This window comes from Monomorium pharaonis, chromosome 10 (assembly GCF_013373865.1).
Source record: "Monomorium pharaonis isolate MP-MQ-018 chromosome 10, ASM1337386v2, whole genome shotgun sequence".
Lineage (NCBI taxonomy): Eukaryota > Metazoa > Arthropoda > Insecta > Hymenoptera > Formicidae > Monomorium > Monomorium pharaonis.
In genome coordinates this window covers 12268614-12284191 of record NC_050476.1, presented here as the reverse complement: position 1 = coordinate 12284191, position 15578 = coordinate 12268614, and the positions used below count along the sequence as shown (strand labels likewise).

General features: G+C 41.7%; 1 protein-coding gene across 1 annotated transcript; it reads right to left on the bottom strand.

Annotated features, from left to right (window-relative positions):
* Window positions 1-11644: 11644 nt before the first annotated feature.
* Window positions 11645-14843, bottom strand: LOC118647496. The gene is made up of 3 exons (XM_036292537.1): window positions 13999-14843; window positions 12358-13903; window positions 11645-12217 (listed from the first exon to the last, which is right to left on the bottom strand). The coding sequence occupies exons 1-3, from the start codon at window positions 14841-14843 to the stop codon at window positions 11645-11647; spliced, it is 2964 nt and encodes a 987-aa protein (XP_036148430.1).
* Between the last annotated feature and the right edge of the window lie 735 nt (window positions 14844-15578).

Below are 15578 nucleotides of genomic sequence, written 5' to 3'. Positions count from 1 at the left end.
AGAATGCAACAAGTTCAATTTAATGATAGATGGTCTAAGATACTGACTACGGAATACGGAGTGCCACAGGGTTCGGTATTGGGCCCATTGTTGTTTATAATATATATGAATGATATTGTTAACGTTTGCTCGGATGTGTGTAATATAAAAATGTTTGCGGACGATACGTTAATATATGTAACAGGTGAGAGTAGTGCGGAGATAGAGAGGAAATTGAATATTGCATTTAACGTAGTGGAGGAATGGATGAATATTAATAAACTGAAGATGAATGCGGGGAAAACAAAATATATGTTAGTTAGAGGTATAAGGAAAGAATTGAGAGGCAATACTATTGTGAGATGTTTGGATGGAAATGAGATTGAGCGCGTAGAAATAATAAAGTACTTGGGCATAATTATTGATGATAGACTTAGATTCAGCGGTCACTGTGATTACATGCTAAAGAAAATAGGGAAGAAAATAAGTTTTTTAAATAGAATAGGGAACTTTATCTCGGCTTACACTAGATGTACGATATATAAGACAATTATAGCACCTCACTTTGAGTATTGTGCAACGCTACTAATAGATATGGGGGATACACAGTTAAGTAGGCTCCAAATAGCGCAAAATAGAGCTATGAGAGTCATATTGCAATGTGACAAACGTACCAAAGTTAAATGTATGCACCAAGCATTGCAATTTATGACCATAAGACAAAGGCTGTATTACAATATGTGCATATTTATTTTTAAGATCTTAAATAATATGATGCCGGAGCAATTTAGTAATAGACTTAGAATAGTAGAGGGAGAACGCGAAACTAGGCAGACAGGGGATATTGTTATTGAATTCCGAAAAACAAGAAGCGCGCAAAAAAGTTTATTTTATGAGGGTGTGTTAATGTACAACGCATTACCACACAAAGTTAAACATTGTAATCGTTTAGAAATGTTTAAACGAATGCTAAAAGAATTTGTTTTTAATGATGTAGCATAAAATTGTATATATATGTATTGAAAATAGCTGAGAAAGCTAATAAAAGATCAATCAATCAATCTCTCTCTCTCTCTCTCTCTCTCTCTCTCTCTCTCTCTCTCTCTCTCTCTCTCTCTCTCTCTCTCTCTCTCTCTCTCCCTCTTTCTCTCTCAAGCACTACGTAATACACAAATACAGTAAATATTACCACGTTTAACAACATCTTTAGTTTGTACTATTCTACTTTCATTATGTGTAATTTGAATAACATTTTAACAATTATCATTTCTTTATATTTTTAGTGTACACACGATCGAAAAAAAAATTATCAAAAATTATCACTAAAACTGCGATAAATAATCAGCACGATACTTTCTTTCTGAGTGTCGTATCGTGTTTAATGTTAAAAATGTTAAAAAATAGTAATCTTGTTAAAAAAATTTTATGACATTTAATGAAACTCTAATAATATTGATTGGAACTGTTGTTGAAAATGACGTTTATCGTGTAAATACTTTAGAGGGAAAGATATTCCTGCTAAATTACAAAGTATAAAAGTACAAAGTTCAATTTTACATACAAATCAAGAGTAAATAAAAAATTCAATAATGAATAAAAGAATTCAGAGTTTCTTTTACCTTTAATTGCATTATTAATTACGACAGATTTTCAGTGACTTATAATGTATTAACGATAGAAGAAATTCGAAGTTCTCTATCATATACAAGAGAAAATCATTTCTAGTTAACCATACTAACGATACTTGACATAACATTGATCTCTAATTACTTATAATTACCATAGAAGTTGCATCGAATAATTTATCCTGAAGTCGTTAGATCAAACGTGAATATTTTTCTATCGTGTTATTTTACAAAGAGTGCATATTAGGGATAGTATTTCGTGCATTTTGTAATTTTCTAATAAGATGGTTACGAAAGGAGAATGTATAAAGAATCAATCGTGATAAATCTTCGTTAATTTAATATTCCATAAAAAACGATGAGAGAATTTGATGCGGCAAATATTATATTATTTGCAGATTCCATACGTTTCCATCGCTTTCTCTCTTTCGACTTTCTTATTTACAAAAGTTTATTACGATTTTAATTTGTCCTATTTTTATTAATAATTTATAATCTCGTCATGTAATCGCGAGTATGCGTAGCAGCCATCGACGCGAGCTTAGGCGCAGTGCGGCGAGACGTGGGAACGGCGACGACGCTACGCTTCTCCTTCTTTCCCCCGCCGCCGCCGGTAGCCAATGCTTGAAACAGTAGGCCGTGCTATGGCTCGAGCGGCTCGAGCCCTTCCTTCGGCGCGCAAGGCGCGCTCTCATTCGCACAATTTAAAAAATTTATATCTCGATTATTAGCAGACCAAACCCACAACAATATTGAACTTTTATGTTCATCTCGATTCCATCTACCTTTTTATGAACAGTGACCAGTATGCTCTGGGACTCCCTGTATATGTAAATGTCAAAAATATTAATATAAAAATTAATAATAAAATTACAACAAACGTTTGAATATGAGTAATGTAAGTGATATTATTAGTACACGAAAAAATTTAATAAAATTAATAAAATAAAATAAATAATAATAACATAAACAAATAATATACATAATATATATATAATAAATATCAAAAATATTAATAAAAAATTGTTATCTGTCAATGCAAATAAGTATAAAATTATCAGTGCAATCTTTTATCACGGTGAAAATATAACAGATGGACATTATACAAACGTGATACGTACTAAAAGCACAAAATGGGTGTTAATAAATGATTTAAGTATAAAGAAATGCAATTGGCCTCGAAATGCTAAAAATGCATTTATATTTTTTGCAGAACAAATAAAATAAAATAAATTATGAAAAATATATACATATATACATACATACATATCAAATTAACACATTTAAAAATATGTATAATAAAACTTAATGTAATTAAAAAAAGAAATAACTTTTTAATTTTTACAAAAAGAAGTGAATCCCTTAAAAAAACCTTAAAAAGGTAAAAAAGATACGCCAAGTACATAAACGCGTGCTTTCTAAAATAAATTTGAGATCAATACAGTTAGCCAAGTATATTTTAAGACTTAAAGGAGTTTAATAAACATCTATTAAAAAATTGCTTAAACGGGCTTGATGATTAAATGATTAAAATCAACCAACGGGATTATAGTGAAGCAAAAACTTGGCGTGCCCGGCAAAACGCCCGACTTAAAATTATGAATGTTATGCAATATGAAAATTATTTGTACGAATAAAATAATAAAAAAAAAAATAACTTATGAAAAACTTCACAAAGTTAAAAAAGATATGTCAAGTATATATGTCAAGTATATAAACGCATTCAAAAATGGTTCTATTCAAAAATTATTTGAAAAATGGGAATATAAGTGATAACATATAATAAAGCAGAAACTGACAGATAGTAAAGCAATATCCGAGTCATTAATTGCAAAAAAAATATTTTTGGGGGGAGACAAACAGTAATTTTTCAATTTTACATTCACAAAGAACAGAAATGTATAAAATACCAATTTTTTATTTTTCAAGTAAAAATTGGAAATATTATAATATAGAAAATATTGAAATAATGATACTTGAAAATATATCTTAAAAATTCTTTATTTAAACATATTACAATAAGAAATATTCCTATAAAAAAAGAAACGCATTATTATATTAATACCGCTTATAAAGTATTAATGTATCATTTCATTAAAATTTAATTAAAATTTATGTTATTTTAACCCTTGGAGAACACACCTATTTTTTCGATCACGAAGAACACTGTGGGTCAATCTGACCCTACACACTTTTTGATCGTCCACCATTTTAAATTGACGAGTGCGATCAACTTGAAAAAATTTCCAGATGTACTTGGAACATTGTTAAATCAATTGATATAAATAAAAAGTGCTGTTGGAATTATTTACATATTTTAAAAAATTCATAAAGAAATTTTTTTTTGAAAAAAAAACGTAATTTACGAAAAAAAAATGTATTTTTTTATTTTTTAAATATTTCTGGCTAAAAATTTACGTGTGTATTCTTGAAATGTAGTAGAATCAAGAAAAAAATTGTACTTTAGTGTACCTTAAAAAAAAGGTATTTATTTTGTTAGGTAATGAAAGTGGTTTTTAAGGTAAAAATAATCAAACATATTTGTGAAAAAATTTTAGAAAAATTTATTTCTTATTATATATATGTGAATACTTTATTATTTAAATGACTTGTGGTAAAAGTTTACTTATTTATTATTTATTATTTATTGTCGGCGATGGCTTCATTATAATCTAAATACGACGTGTTAGTGTTTGACTGTACTGACACATTATTTACCTCAGAAGAACTGTTGCCATCAAAATATTCTTGCTCGACACGTACTAAGGCATTCTGAATACGTGGCCGCAAACTATATGCCATCGTGCTCACTATTGAAAAACCGACAAAACAGGGTCAGAATGACCCTGTACCGACTTCGAATAATGCCCAACACCTATTAAGTGTTGCGCTGTACAAAAGGAGCATCTTAACATATAGTTAGTACCAAATTATAGGTAGAAGGCCTCAGGCCCGCCAATTTTCAAAATGCTTTCAAGACATTTACAATCAAATTCGAGGTAAGGATCAAATTGACCCTATGTGTTTTCCGAGAGTTAAAAAATCACACTTTTATTGTAAACGATTATTGTGGAAAGCGTTTTGAAAAAAAGACGCTATGCTGGAGAATTTTGATTTTCTTTAAAAGTTTTAAAAATTAAAAAGTAGTTATTAAAAATTTTTTAAAATAGTTTATAAAAAAGTTTAAAAAAGCTCAAATTAATATTTAGTAGTAATATTTAATAATGCTACATAAAACATTACTTAAAAATATTAAATTAGTAAATAATATTTAATGTTTCAAAAAATATTTCATTTAAATTATATTTAACAAAATCATGAAAAAAACTATTCAAATTTTACAAAAGCAGTCGGGAAACGCCACCTTTTTAAATTTAACTTGGCTAATCCAGTGTGTACCTTGAGAGTTAAGCATGAGGATATATCATTATTATGTTATATCTATCAAATTAATAGATAAACAGAGAACTTGTGGAAAAATTAATTAGCCAACAAGTATGAAGAAATGTATGCAGTTAAGAAATATTGTAAATCAATTTTTCTTCTTGACAAAAAGCTAAAAGAAATAAACATTCTATTCTATTAAAAATAAATCAATTTTATGACACTGATCATATTCTACACAAAATAATTATACACGATCAGAACACAAATATATTGTACACAAAAAAATTGTATGTGGAAAAACTGCACAAGAATTATCCTTAAATTAAAAATTGCACATGGATATATTGTGCGTAGAAAAACTGTCCACTATATATAGTTTTCTACGCACGATATATCCATGTGCAATTTGTAATTCAAGAATAATTCTTGTGCATAATTTTTCTACGTACAATTTTTTTATGTAATATATATTTGTGTAGAGTATTCTGATCGTATACAATTATTTTGTGTAGGATGATCAGTGCCAATTTTATTAATTTATAATAAATGTCAATTTCTATTGTTCTTACATAATATCACAAAATTATAACGAAAAAAATCTCAGTGCAAATTAGCTAATTAAAATATAAACAATTATCAAAATATTTATAGGAACTAATTATAAACTATAATTTTTCATGTATTTATTACAAATAACTATAATAAAAATAGATGTAAATACGATTTAGGAATAAAAAGAAATTATATAATCATATTAAGCTTCATGAAAGTTAAATAAACTACTTGTGTTATAAGTTGTTTTACAACATACAGTTCCGTAATGGAAACTCATTGTCAGTGAAAAAATGAGTGAATCCCAGATGCGCTGCGCATCATGCGCACAGTAATAAACGGACACCGCAGGCTGAGTGAAACGGACACAGACCAAACGGACACAGTAACAAATGCGCACGGACCAAATGCGCACAGTCGCAAACCCATGTGGTGCAGAGAATACTTTACACACACGCACGCACGCACGGACGCACGCACGCACGCACACAGGGGGTGCAAGGGGGTACTCCGCCCCCCCTCCCGCATCCATCCCGTCGGTAGGAGTGCCCTGAGAAGTCGCAACCCATGTGGTGGTTACTGTGTCCGTTTGGTCTGTGCGCATTTAGTCCGTGCGCATTTGGTCCATGCGCATTTGGTCTGTGCGCATTTGTTACTGTGTCCATTTTGGTCTGTGTCCGTTTGTTACAGTGTCCGTTTCACTCAGCTTGCTGTGTCCGTTTATTACTGTGCACATCTGGGACGCTCCCGAAAAAATATGGTAGCGTAATGATTAAAAAAGCACTTTAAAGAGGAAATGTTAAATTTAACGACAATGTCAATGAAATTTGGAGAATAAATTTCATTCTCTCCATACAAGCCCCCACACATATCAATTATAAAAACTACATTATAAATTATTAGGTGCACTTTTAGCATATTATACTTACAATTTATAGAATATTATAATTATATGTGTATCCAGCCACTGCGTGTAATGAGAGCCTTCTTTTTTACAATATTTCCCTTTTTGTGTAAGACTCGGGCCGCCGAGCAACAGCCAATAAATCAAAGCCAATCAATCAATCAATAATAGTAACAGTGTTGGGTAAGATACTTTTAAAATGTATCTCGATACAGATACAGATACTTATAAAAAAATGTATCTAGATACAGATACAGATACACAAATCAAAATGTATATAGTGTGATGTGACAGCCGCAGGCTGCTGTCCGTCACAAGGCCCTGAGGGCCCTTACGCAGTAACATCACGCGGGCCCTGCGTCCTCCCGCTCGGGAGCGGACGCAAAAGCGTATTCTATTGTACTTTTGTGTGTGTGACGTCCCACGTGCTGTCCATCTAATTAATTGTTAAGATTTTTGCGAGCGTTATACCGCGGGTGCGGCGGAGATCGGTGGCTCTGAAGATCTCGTTATAGTTTTCGGACGTCTCGTCTCAACGGAAAATCTTCCCGGAGATTGCAGAGGAACGGACAACGAGGGAGTCAAAGAAGACCTTTTTTAAGCGGGGGTCCGCAGGTAATGCCGCCCTTATCTTGCCTACCGTTTGTGCCATGTAAGAATTCCGATACTGCCGCTGAATCACGCTTTCAGGACCCAGCGACGGCGCGCGATGCCGACATCCCGACGGGGCGACTGCAGACCCGATACCGCGGGAAGTCCGGCGAAAGAATCACGACAACTCAAGATCCGCCGACGCCCCGTCGAGGAGGAAATAACGTCCCGATGGCGGAGGATACGCCGGGCGAGGAGAGAAGAGTCGGCCGCGTAAAGAAGCGCCAGGATTCCCGTGCCCGGGGCCCATAATTATCGACTGCCGTGCGTGGATCGATCAGCCGGCGACAGCGTGGGCACCGCGCTCTGCGCGAAAATCGATTTTCGCGAAATCAGCCAATAAGGGCCTGGAGCGCCGGAGGCAAGGTGGGGCGCACCGCCGAGCGGCTCCCGCGAGATCCAGGATTCCTCACTCGTGCTGCGGACTTAGAAACCAAAACTGTGCGTGCGTTCCGAGATCCCGAGCCGAGCTGTAAGAGAGGACGCAAGGACTGAAGTCATCCCGACCCGGAGGAGGCCAGCAGAAAAAAGGCAAAGTGGTGAGACGAGCGTCACACGAATTGTAAAGCCACCGCTTTCGCGGGTTGGGCGAGCCGCGAGGAAGTCGCGTAACTATCGCAATATCTTTCGGCGTATTTATTGGAATCACGAGCTCGCGGATTCAGCGAAGCATCATTGTCTCGCCCGATCGCGCCCGTCCTCGTGATTTCGCTCCGTGCTGTACATTTCATAATAGTTTCGCGTTGCGTGTGCGTCCCGATCCGCAGCCGAGTCAATTGTCGTTTCGTCCGGTCGTCGTGTCGCGGGTTATTCCCGCGCTGTATCTTGTCGCGCCTTGGAAAATTTAGTCGTTACTATTGTATAATTTGGTCGATCGCACTGTTATTGCGAGCCCTTCGGTGAGTGCACTCTGATAATTATCGACGCAATCGTCTTGAACCGCCTGACTGGCGAGAAAATAATAATTATCGCGCTTATTATTTGCGAGAATCGTTAGAGCGCGGGAGAGCACGAGTCCGTCGCGTGTCGCGCAGGCTCGGAGTTGCGATCCGTCCCGTTCGCCCTTGACGAGGTCATCCTGGCGGGAGTTGGCGTCCACCAACGACGCCGGGTCAAGCGTAGACAAGTCGGAGAGTTCCCGCGTACGCATCATATCCCGCTCGTTCAATATACCGTTCTCGTAATATTCGATACCCAACGGTCGTCAGCTGGTAACGCGCGCGAGCCATTGCCGCTCCGCAGAGTCGCCTACTATTGTAATTCCTACGATCAAATACAATTGTTGATTTCTTTGTTACATTTGTGTCGTGTAAGTAATTCTCTCGCCTTCCCGATTCCATCCGCCCGCACCGGACCTCCCCCTCTGCCATTTGAGGGCTGAGCAGCTGGATATCGGAGCCGCTAACGCCCCGGTCGCCTAGCGTGCGCCCGTCTTTCCCGCGATTCAAGTACCGTAACATTCATTCGCGATTTGGTGCATACAGAGTGGTACGCTTAACGTACCTGGCGCCCAACTCAGTATTACGTCGGGAAACCTTGCGAAGATAGTCGCCCCGACACCCGGGCGGCTCAGGGCCGCGACCAAGGACGGAGGCGAAGTTGGCCGTCGCTCGCGAGCGACGGTTACAATAGATACAGATACTCAGATACTTTAAAAGTATCTCAGATACGTATCAGATACTCTTAAATTATTCAAATAAAAAAATCTGAAAAATTTAAATGTTTGTGCGCAACACAAGAAGCGCATTATAAAATAAATAATTATATTTTTGTGTTGCGCATAAATACCTGTCGCTGAACTCTTACTGTCTTTTCCGAATTTTTTATTTGTTTGTTGAGTTGTTGAGTAAACTTGCGTTTCTCGTCTTTTAAATTATATTTTATTGTAATAATAATTGTTTGCGCGTGCGTAGGGTAAACGCGATCGCACAAAGGGAATGCCGGGATCCGTCCCGATAGAGACGCAAAGTGAGTGGTCAGGAATGCGGGAGGTTCACGGGAGGTGATAGAAATAAGAAGGAGGCGTTGGTGTCACTCACACTTAATTCTTTATTCACAAACGAACGTTCGAAGCGAGGGGCAAACCGTATCTTTTACAAGGTGTCGGATATCTTGATGCGCCCTGATATTGCGCTGCCTAATCGACGCGGAAATCTTGCAGAGCCTCGAGATCGAGGCCCTCGCGAATCCGGAAATCTTGCGCGCGATCCGACGGAGATCTTGTGCGCGAGGCAGAGGACGTTCGCGGGAAAGATACGGCCACCTGCGCACGGACGTAATACACTCACAACATTCACGCGAATACAAAATTGAAGGATTAAACAACGTGGGTTGACGGGAGAATTAATTCACGTGCACTATCACGGCGCGACTGAGAGGGAAGAAGCGGAAGTGAATCCCCGCAGCTAGGATCGGCGGAAGACGGGAGAGATCTGCTGGACGATCTTATGTCGGTGCCGGGCTGCGAGAGACTGACGAATTTGGCATTGTAAAACAATTACGATCGGAGGCGAAAAAAGGGGCGGTAGGGAATCGATATCGAGACTTATTTGGGCATGGACGTGTCCTTTTTTGGGCTTGTTTATTTGCATAGTTACCAAGATGCATAGTTACCGGCGATGCGAGCAAACGAAAATCGCGCGCGTGAGGAGCTAGTGGCAGGGCCGCGCGACTCGGTGCATCGAAGAAATGAACTACAAGAAGCTCGATGGCTGTCAGGAGCTCTCACTACTCGCGGATAAAACAGAGCCAATAAAAAGGAAATGTTAAAACTCTAAAGTAATTGTTATAGTCTCGAACATACCGCCCGCCTCGGAATTAAGTGGTTAATTCCGAAACGTCGTTACAGTAGAATAAAATTGCGGAAATTCCCTTCCGCCCGCCATGACGCAATACAGTAGGAATTACATGAATAAACGCGTATAAAACAAGTAACATAGAATTGATCGGAGAACGCTTAAATCTAACTTAGGAACTAACAGAGACAATAAATTAAAAAACGCAATTAGTTGCTCGGCGCCTCGCTATCAATCGGAAGAACGCATAGTTTAACGATCGGTCGTTGATACTCGGACGTGGCTGTTTTGACAGTAACCACACGAACTAATCCGTCGGAACCAGCGTGACACTGTGTCACTCGGCCAAGTTCCCACTTACATGGAGGTAACATGGAGTTTCGTAAGAGAACGAGTTGACCGACCTGAATTTGCGGCTTGACTTGTCGCCATTTTGTTCGTTGTTGTAAGGTGGTAACGTAATCGTTATACCATAATTTCCAAAATCGCTCGGTGATGTGTCACACGAGTTGCCATCGCGAGAGGCGGTTCTCGTTGAATTGAAGAAGCGATGGCTCCGGATTTACAATCAGAGCGGATCCGATCAAAAAATGACCCGGAGTTAAATATTCGTAATCGTCAAGCGTATTCGAAAGAGGCGTGATCGGGCGGGAATTTAAACAGGCTTCGATCCTGCATAACAAGGTTGTAAATTCCTCGAATGTTAGCATATGAGTGCCTAATACGCGACGCAAGTGGTTTTTAACGCTTCGTACGCCGGCCTCCCACAAGCCGCCGAAGTGTGGAGCAGACGGTGGAATGAAGTTCCACGTCACATTATCGGATGCGGTTAAGTTTAAAAAATTAGGATCGCGCACAGCCGCTCTGTACGCTTTAGTCATTTCTCGATCAGCTCCAACAAATGTTGTTCCGTTATCAGAATACATCGCTTGGGGAAGGCCGCGACGTGCGCAAAAACGGGAAAAGGCGTTTGAAAAAGTCGAGATGGAGTAATCTCCGACTAACTCTAAATGTATCGCTCTGGTCGCTAGACAAATGAAAAGGGCGATATAGGCTTTACGCGATGTAATGCCTCGACCCGCAGAGGCGCGAATCTGCACGGGACCAGCATAATCTACCCCGCAATGCAAAAAACTGCGAGCAGACGCCGACACACGAGGCTCGGGAAGGTCGCCCATTAGTTGGGTAGGAATCGCGGCGCGTTCGCGCGTACATACGACACAGTTATGAATTATGGATCTTACGATGTTACGAGCGCGGAGAATCCAGAAATCCCGACGTAACAAACTTATCGTGAGCTGAGGACCGGCATGCAATGCCCGTAGATGAGCTTGAGTTACAATTAGCGAAACCAATGGATGGGTCGCCAGAAGAATCGGATGCCGGACAGAAAATGACAGGGGGGGCTTTAGTCAATCGCCCACCCACGCGTAGAATTCCGTCCTTATCAAGGAACGGCTGGAGAGCGATAATCGAGCATTTAGACGAAAGAGGGTTGGCCGATTGTTGGCCAGAGAGTGTATTTCGGCCGGAAACATGACCGATTGAATCTTTTTTAACCAAAATATTCGTGCATCGTTGCAATCCGATGCGGAAATAATAATTGTTTGTGAGGAGGACGACAATAAATTATTGTTAGAACAGGAGCGACGGCATAAGTGAACGAATTTCAAAATATAGGCGGTGACGCAAATTAATTTTGGCCATGAGGAATATCGCGTCGTAAGATCCCAAGAGTCGTTCGGTGGAGATCATTGCAAAGCTATGACCTTTTTCTCCAATGGAGCTTGCGGAGGTAGTTGTGCGTCGGAGCAAGGCCATGCGGGAGCATCAAGGCGCAGCCAAGATGGTCCGTGCCACCACAAGTCGTGACTGACGATTTCGTTGCCGAGTAGGCCGCGCGAAGCACAATCCGCGGGATTGTCTTCTGTCGAGACGTGTTGCCACTTCCCGTTTGGAAGACGAGACTGAATTTCATTCACGCGATTGGCAACAAATGTCTTCCATCGCGACGGATGCTGAGTCACCCACGCGAGGACGATCGTGGAGTCCGTCCAACAAAAGTACGGAAGATGGCTGTAACCGGGTGATTCGCGCACGAAATTGACAAGTCGAGCAAGTAGTAACGCAGCGGATAATTCTAATCGTGGCACGCTTAGCGGTTTTAACGGCGCGACCTTTGATTTACCGACTAGCAAGGAAATGGTAGTGTGTCCCGACGAAACAACCTTGAGATACACGGCAGCAGCGTAAGCAGTGGCGTCGGCGAAATCGTGTATTTCAGCGGACTCCACGTCCGATCCGAGTCCGCACCATCGCGAAATCTGCAAATTTTTTAAATGCACGAACCGAAAATAAATATCTTCCCACCTAGACAACAGGGTGGGGGGAAGCGTATCATCCTAATCTAATTTTTGTCGCCATAATTGCTGCATAAAAATTTTCGCGGTTATAATTACCGGACCCATCCGAGAGGGTCGTACAGTTTCGCAATAGCGGACAGAATGGTACGTTTGCTGGATGGAACGGGGTGCGAAAGTGCGACGCTGAATTCAAAGATATCGGTGGTAGGATTCCAACCGATACCGAGAACTTTGATTTGTTCGTCAGGGGAAAAAGGCTTTTGACCTGCAGAACTCAGAGTGGCGGGATCAAGATCCGCGAGGAGAGCGGGCGAATTACTTGCCCATTTTCTTAAATCAAATCCGCCGCATTTCAAGAGAGCGCTTACTTGGTCTCGCGCTTGTCGAATGAACTCCGCGTTGTCTGCACCAAATAGAATATCGTCGATATAGATGTTCTCGCGTAGAATGGATACCGAGAGCGGAAATCGGTGACCTTTGTCGTCGACGAGTTGTTTCAAAACGCGAAGGGCAAGGAAGGGCGCGCAGGACATACCGTACGTGATTGTTAACAGCTGGTAGTCAGTAGGCGGTTCATGCGGTGTAGCATTCCATAAAATGCGTTGGTAATTGATATCGCGTTGATCGGCGCGAATTTGGCGATACATCTTAGCGATATCGGAGGAATATACGAATCGGTATCGTCGCCATTGCAATAAAATTGACGTAATGTCGGTTTGTAATTTCGGGCCGGCGAGTAAATGGTCATTTAACGAAGACCCGTTGGAAGTAACGCTTGATGCATTGAACACAACGCGGAGAGAGGTGGTAGCGTTATTTTCTCGGATTATCCCGTGATGCGGAATGTAAACACACTGTATGGTTTCGCTCTGCGGTTGCGGCGCAGGTCGCATGTGATCGAGACGTTCATATTCCGCGAGAAAGTTTCGATATTCGCTTGCCAATGCCAAATTGTTTTTAAACCGACGTGTTAATGTGTTTAACATACGCTCGGCTTGGGGACGCGACGCTCCGATATCGAGAGGGAGAGGGGATTTAAACGGAAGGCGAACGACATATCGCCCATCGGAATCGCGAGAATGAGTCTCGCGAAAATGCGTTTCGCATTGCCTCTCTTGCGGCGAGAGAATAGATTGGCGTGGAAGTTCCTCGACTTCCCAGAAACGACGAAGTTCATCCTCAAGAGCAGGAGAACACAAAATTTGGTGTGTTGAAATGCTGGCGTGAGAGCTCTGTACGGATGAATGCGACGGGGATCTCGCCGCGGGAAAATTAATAGGGCCGGAAATAATCCAGCCGAGAATGGAGTTTTGGGCGATCGGCTGGCCGACGTCTCCCTTGCAGACGCCGCCAAAAAGTAAAGTACTGTATAGATCAGCCCCAATGATAATACTAATGGGATCGAAACTTGTCGGATCCGGGTCGGCCCACGATAAATCCGAAAGGTGCGTAAACGCCGAAATGTCTAAACCGCGCTTTGGAACGTAAGTGGTTAACGAGCCGAGAATGAGCGCGTCAGTTGAATAAGCCGGAGTAGAAGCGTTACGCGGGGAAATAAATATCTGTGTCGCATGTTTAAAGGTGCCGGCGTGTATACCACCGACGGCGGTGACGGAGATGGGCGGCGTTTTGCTCGCAGGAGTTGCGCTAATGACTCAGAAATAAAGGTCATTTCGGAGCCTTGGTCGAGCAGGGCTCGCACGACGGCGGTACGACCCGACGGCGTCCGCACCGTTACCCACGCGGTCGCGAGGAGTACGTGCGATCGACGTCGTGGCGCGGTCGAAGCGGTAAGAGAACTCACCTTGGGTTTTTCAGCCGGAGCGACAGACGACGAGCAACTAGGTGACGCCGCTTCGGGAGCGATGGAAGAAGAATCCGAATCGAAATGGAGAAGCGAATGATGCCGTTTCTTGCAAACTCGACATGAAAATTTACTTTTGCACGACATGACTGTATGCTTCTCGCTCAAGCAATTGAAACAACGTTTTTGCTGCTTTACCATTTCTCGACGTTGATTCTTTTCCCTAAACTTAACGCAGGAATTTAGATAATGGGGCGTGTTGCATAGCGGGCACTTTGGCGGCACGTTCGCTGATGCGGTAGCAGCGTGAACGCGATCGGAGGGAGCGGTTTTTGCACCGGGTTTCACGGGGGCGCCGATTGCGTTGTTTTCCAATGCGCGAATGCGATGTTCGAAAAAGCGTTTAAGAGCGTCGTACGTAGGCGGATCGTCGCGATCGCTTTCCTGTAAATTCCAAGCCTTCCGCGTGATCGGATCGAGTTTCTGCGTGACAAGGTACACGAGTATATCGTTCCAGAGGTTGTCGGTATTGCGATCCAAATTCGAGAAGGATTTTAGAGCGGCCGTAATCTTATCATATAAAGATTGCAACTCGGAAGCCGATTCACGCGGTACGCTAGGAAGACCGAGCAGAGCGGAGAGATGAATGTTAAGTGTGCGTCGCTTGTTCTCGTAGCGCGAAGTTAACGCGGCCCACGCGATTTCAAAATTCTCCGCGGTAATAGGAAGATTCGTAATACATTCTGCGGCGCGGCCTTTTAAACACGAGGATAGGAAGTGCATGCGAGCGAAATCATTCAAGTCTTTATAGCGAAATCATTCAAGTCGCGAATCAGCGTAGTAAACCAATCGCGGAACTGTGCCCACTCGTCGGGTTTACCATCGAACGGCGGTAATTGAATGGGAGGGAGATGCTGCAACGAAAATGCTGATGCAGTCGCGGGCGCATCCTGACGTCGAAGGTACTTGAATGGTTCGGACTCACAGTCGGCTCGAGCTCCTCTAAGCAATCCGCCATGTAGTCCAGAGCAGGTAGGTATCCTGGGCTCTCTCGAAATGGTCCTTGCTGAAGTACGGGAACTCCTCTCGTTTGACCTTGGGAATCGCTTCCTTCACGGCAGCATGCCCAGTCACGAATTGGCTCCAATTGTCCTTGAGAAGCAGGATGCGGGAACGAATCTTCGCCGTGGTCAGATTGCCCTTTCCAATTTTTTTGAAGTTTTCGAGGACACGTTCGATTATCCTCTGGATCGTTCTTTGCCTCTCAAGAATGTCCGCCATGGTGAGCGACATGGATTATCACGTAAATCACTGGAATCATCTCCGCGTGACCGCGAATTTAGAACTCACTCTGATCCGGCTCGAAGGACCAAATTTGTTTGCGCGTGCGTAGGGTAAACGCGATCGCACAAAGGGAATGCCGGGATCCGTCCCGATAGAGACGCGAAGTGAGTGGTCAGGAATGCGGAAGGTTCACGGGAGGTGATAGGAATAAGAAGGAGGCGTTGGTGTCACTCA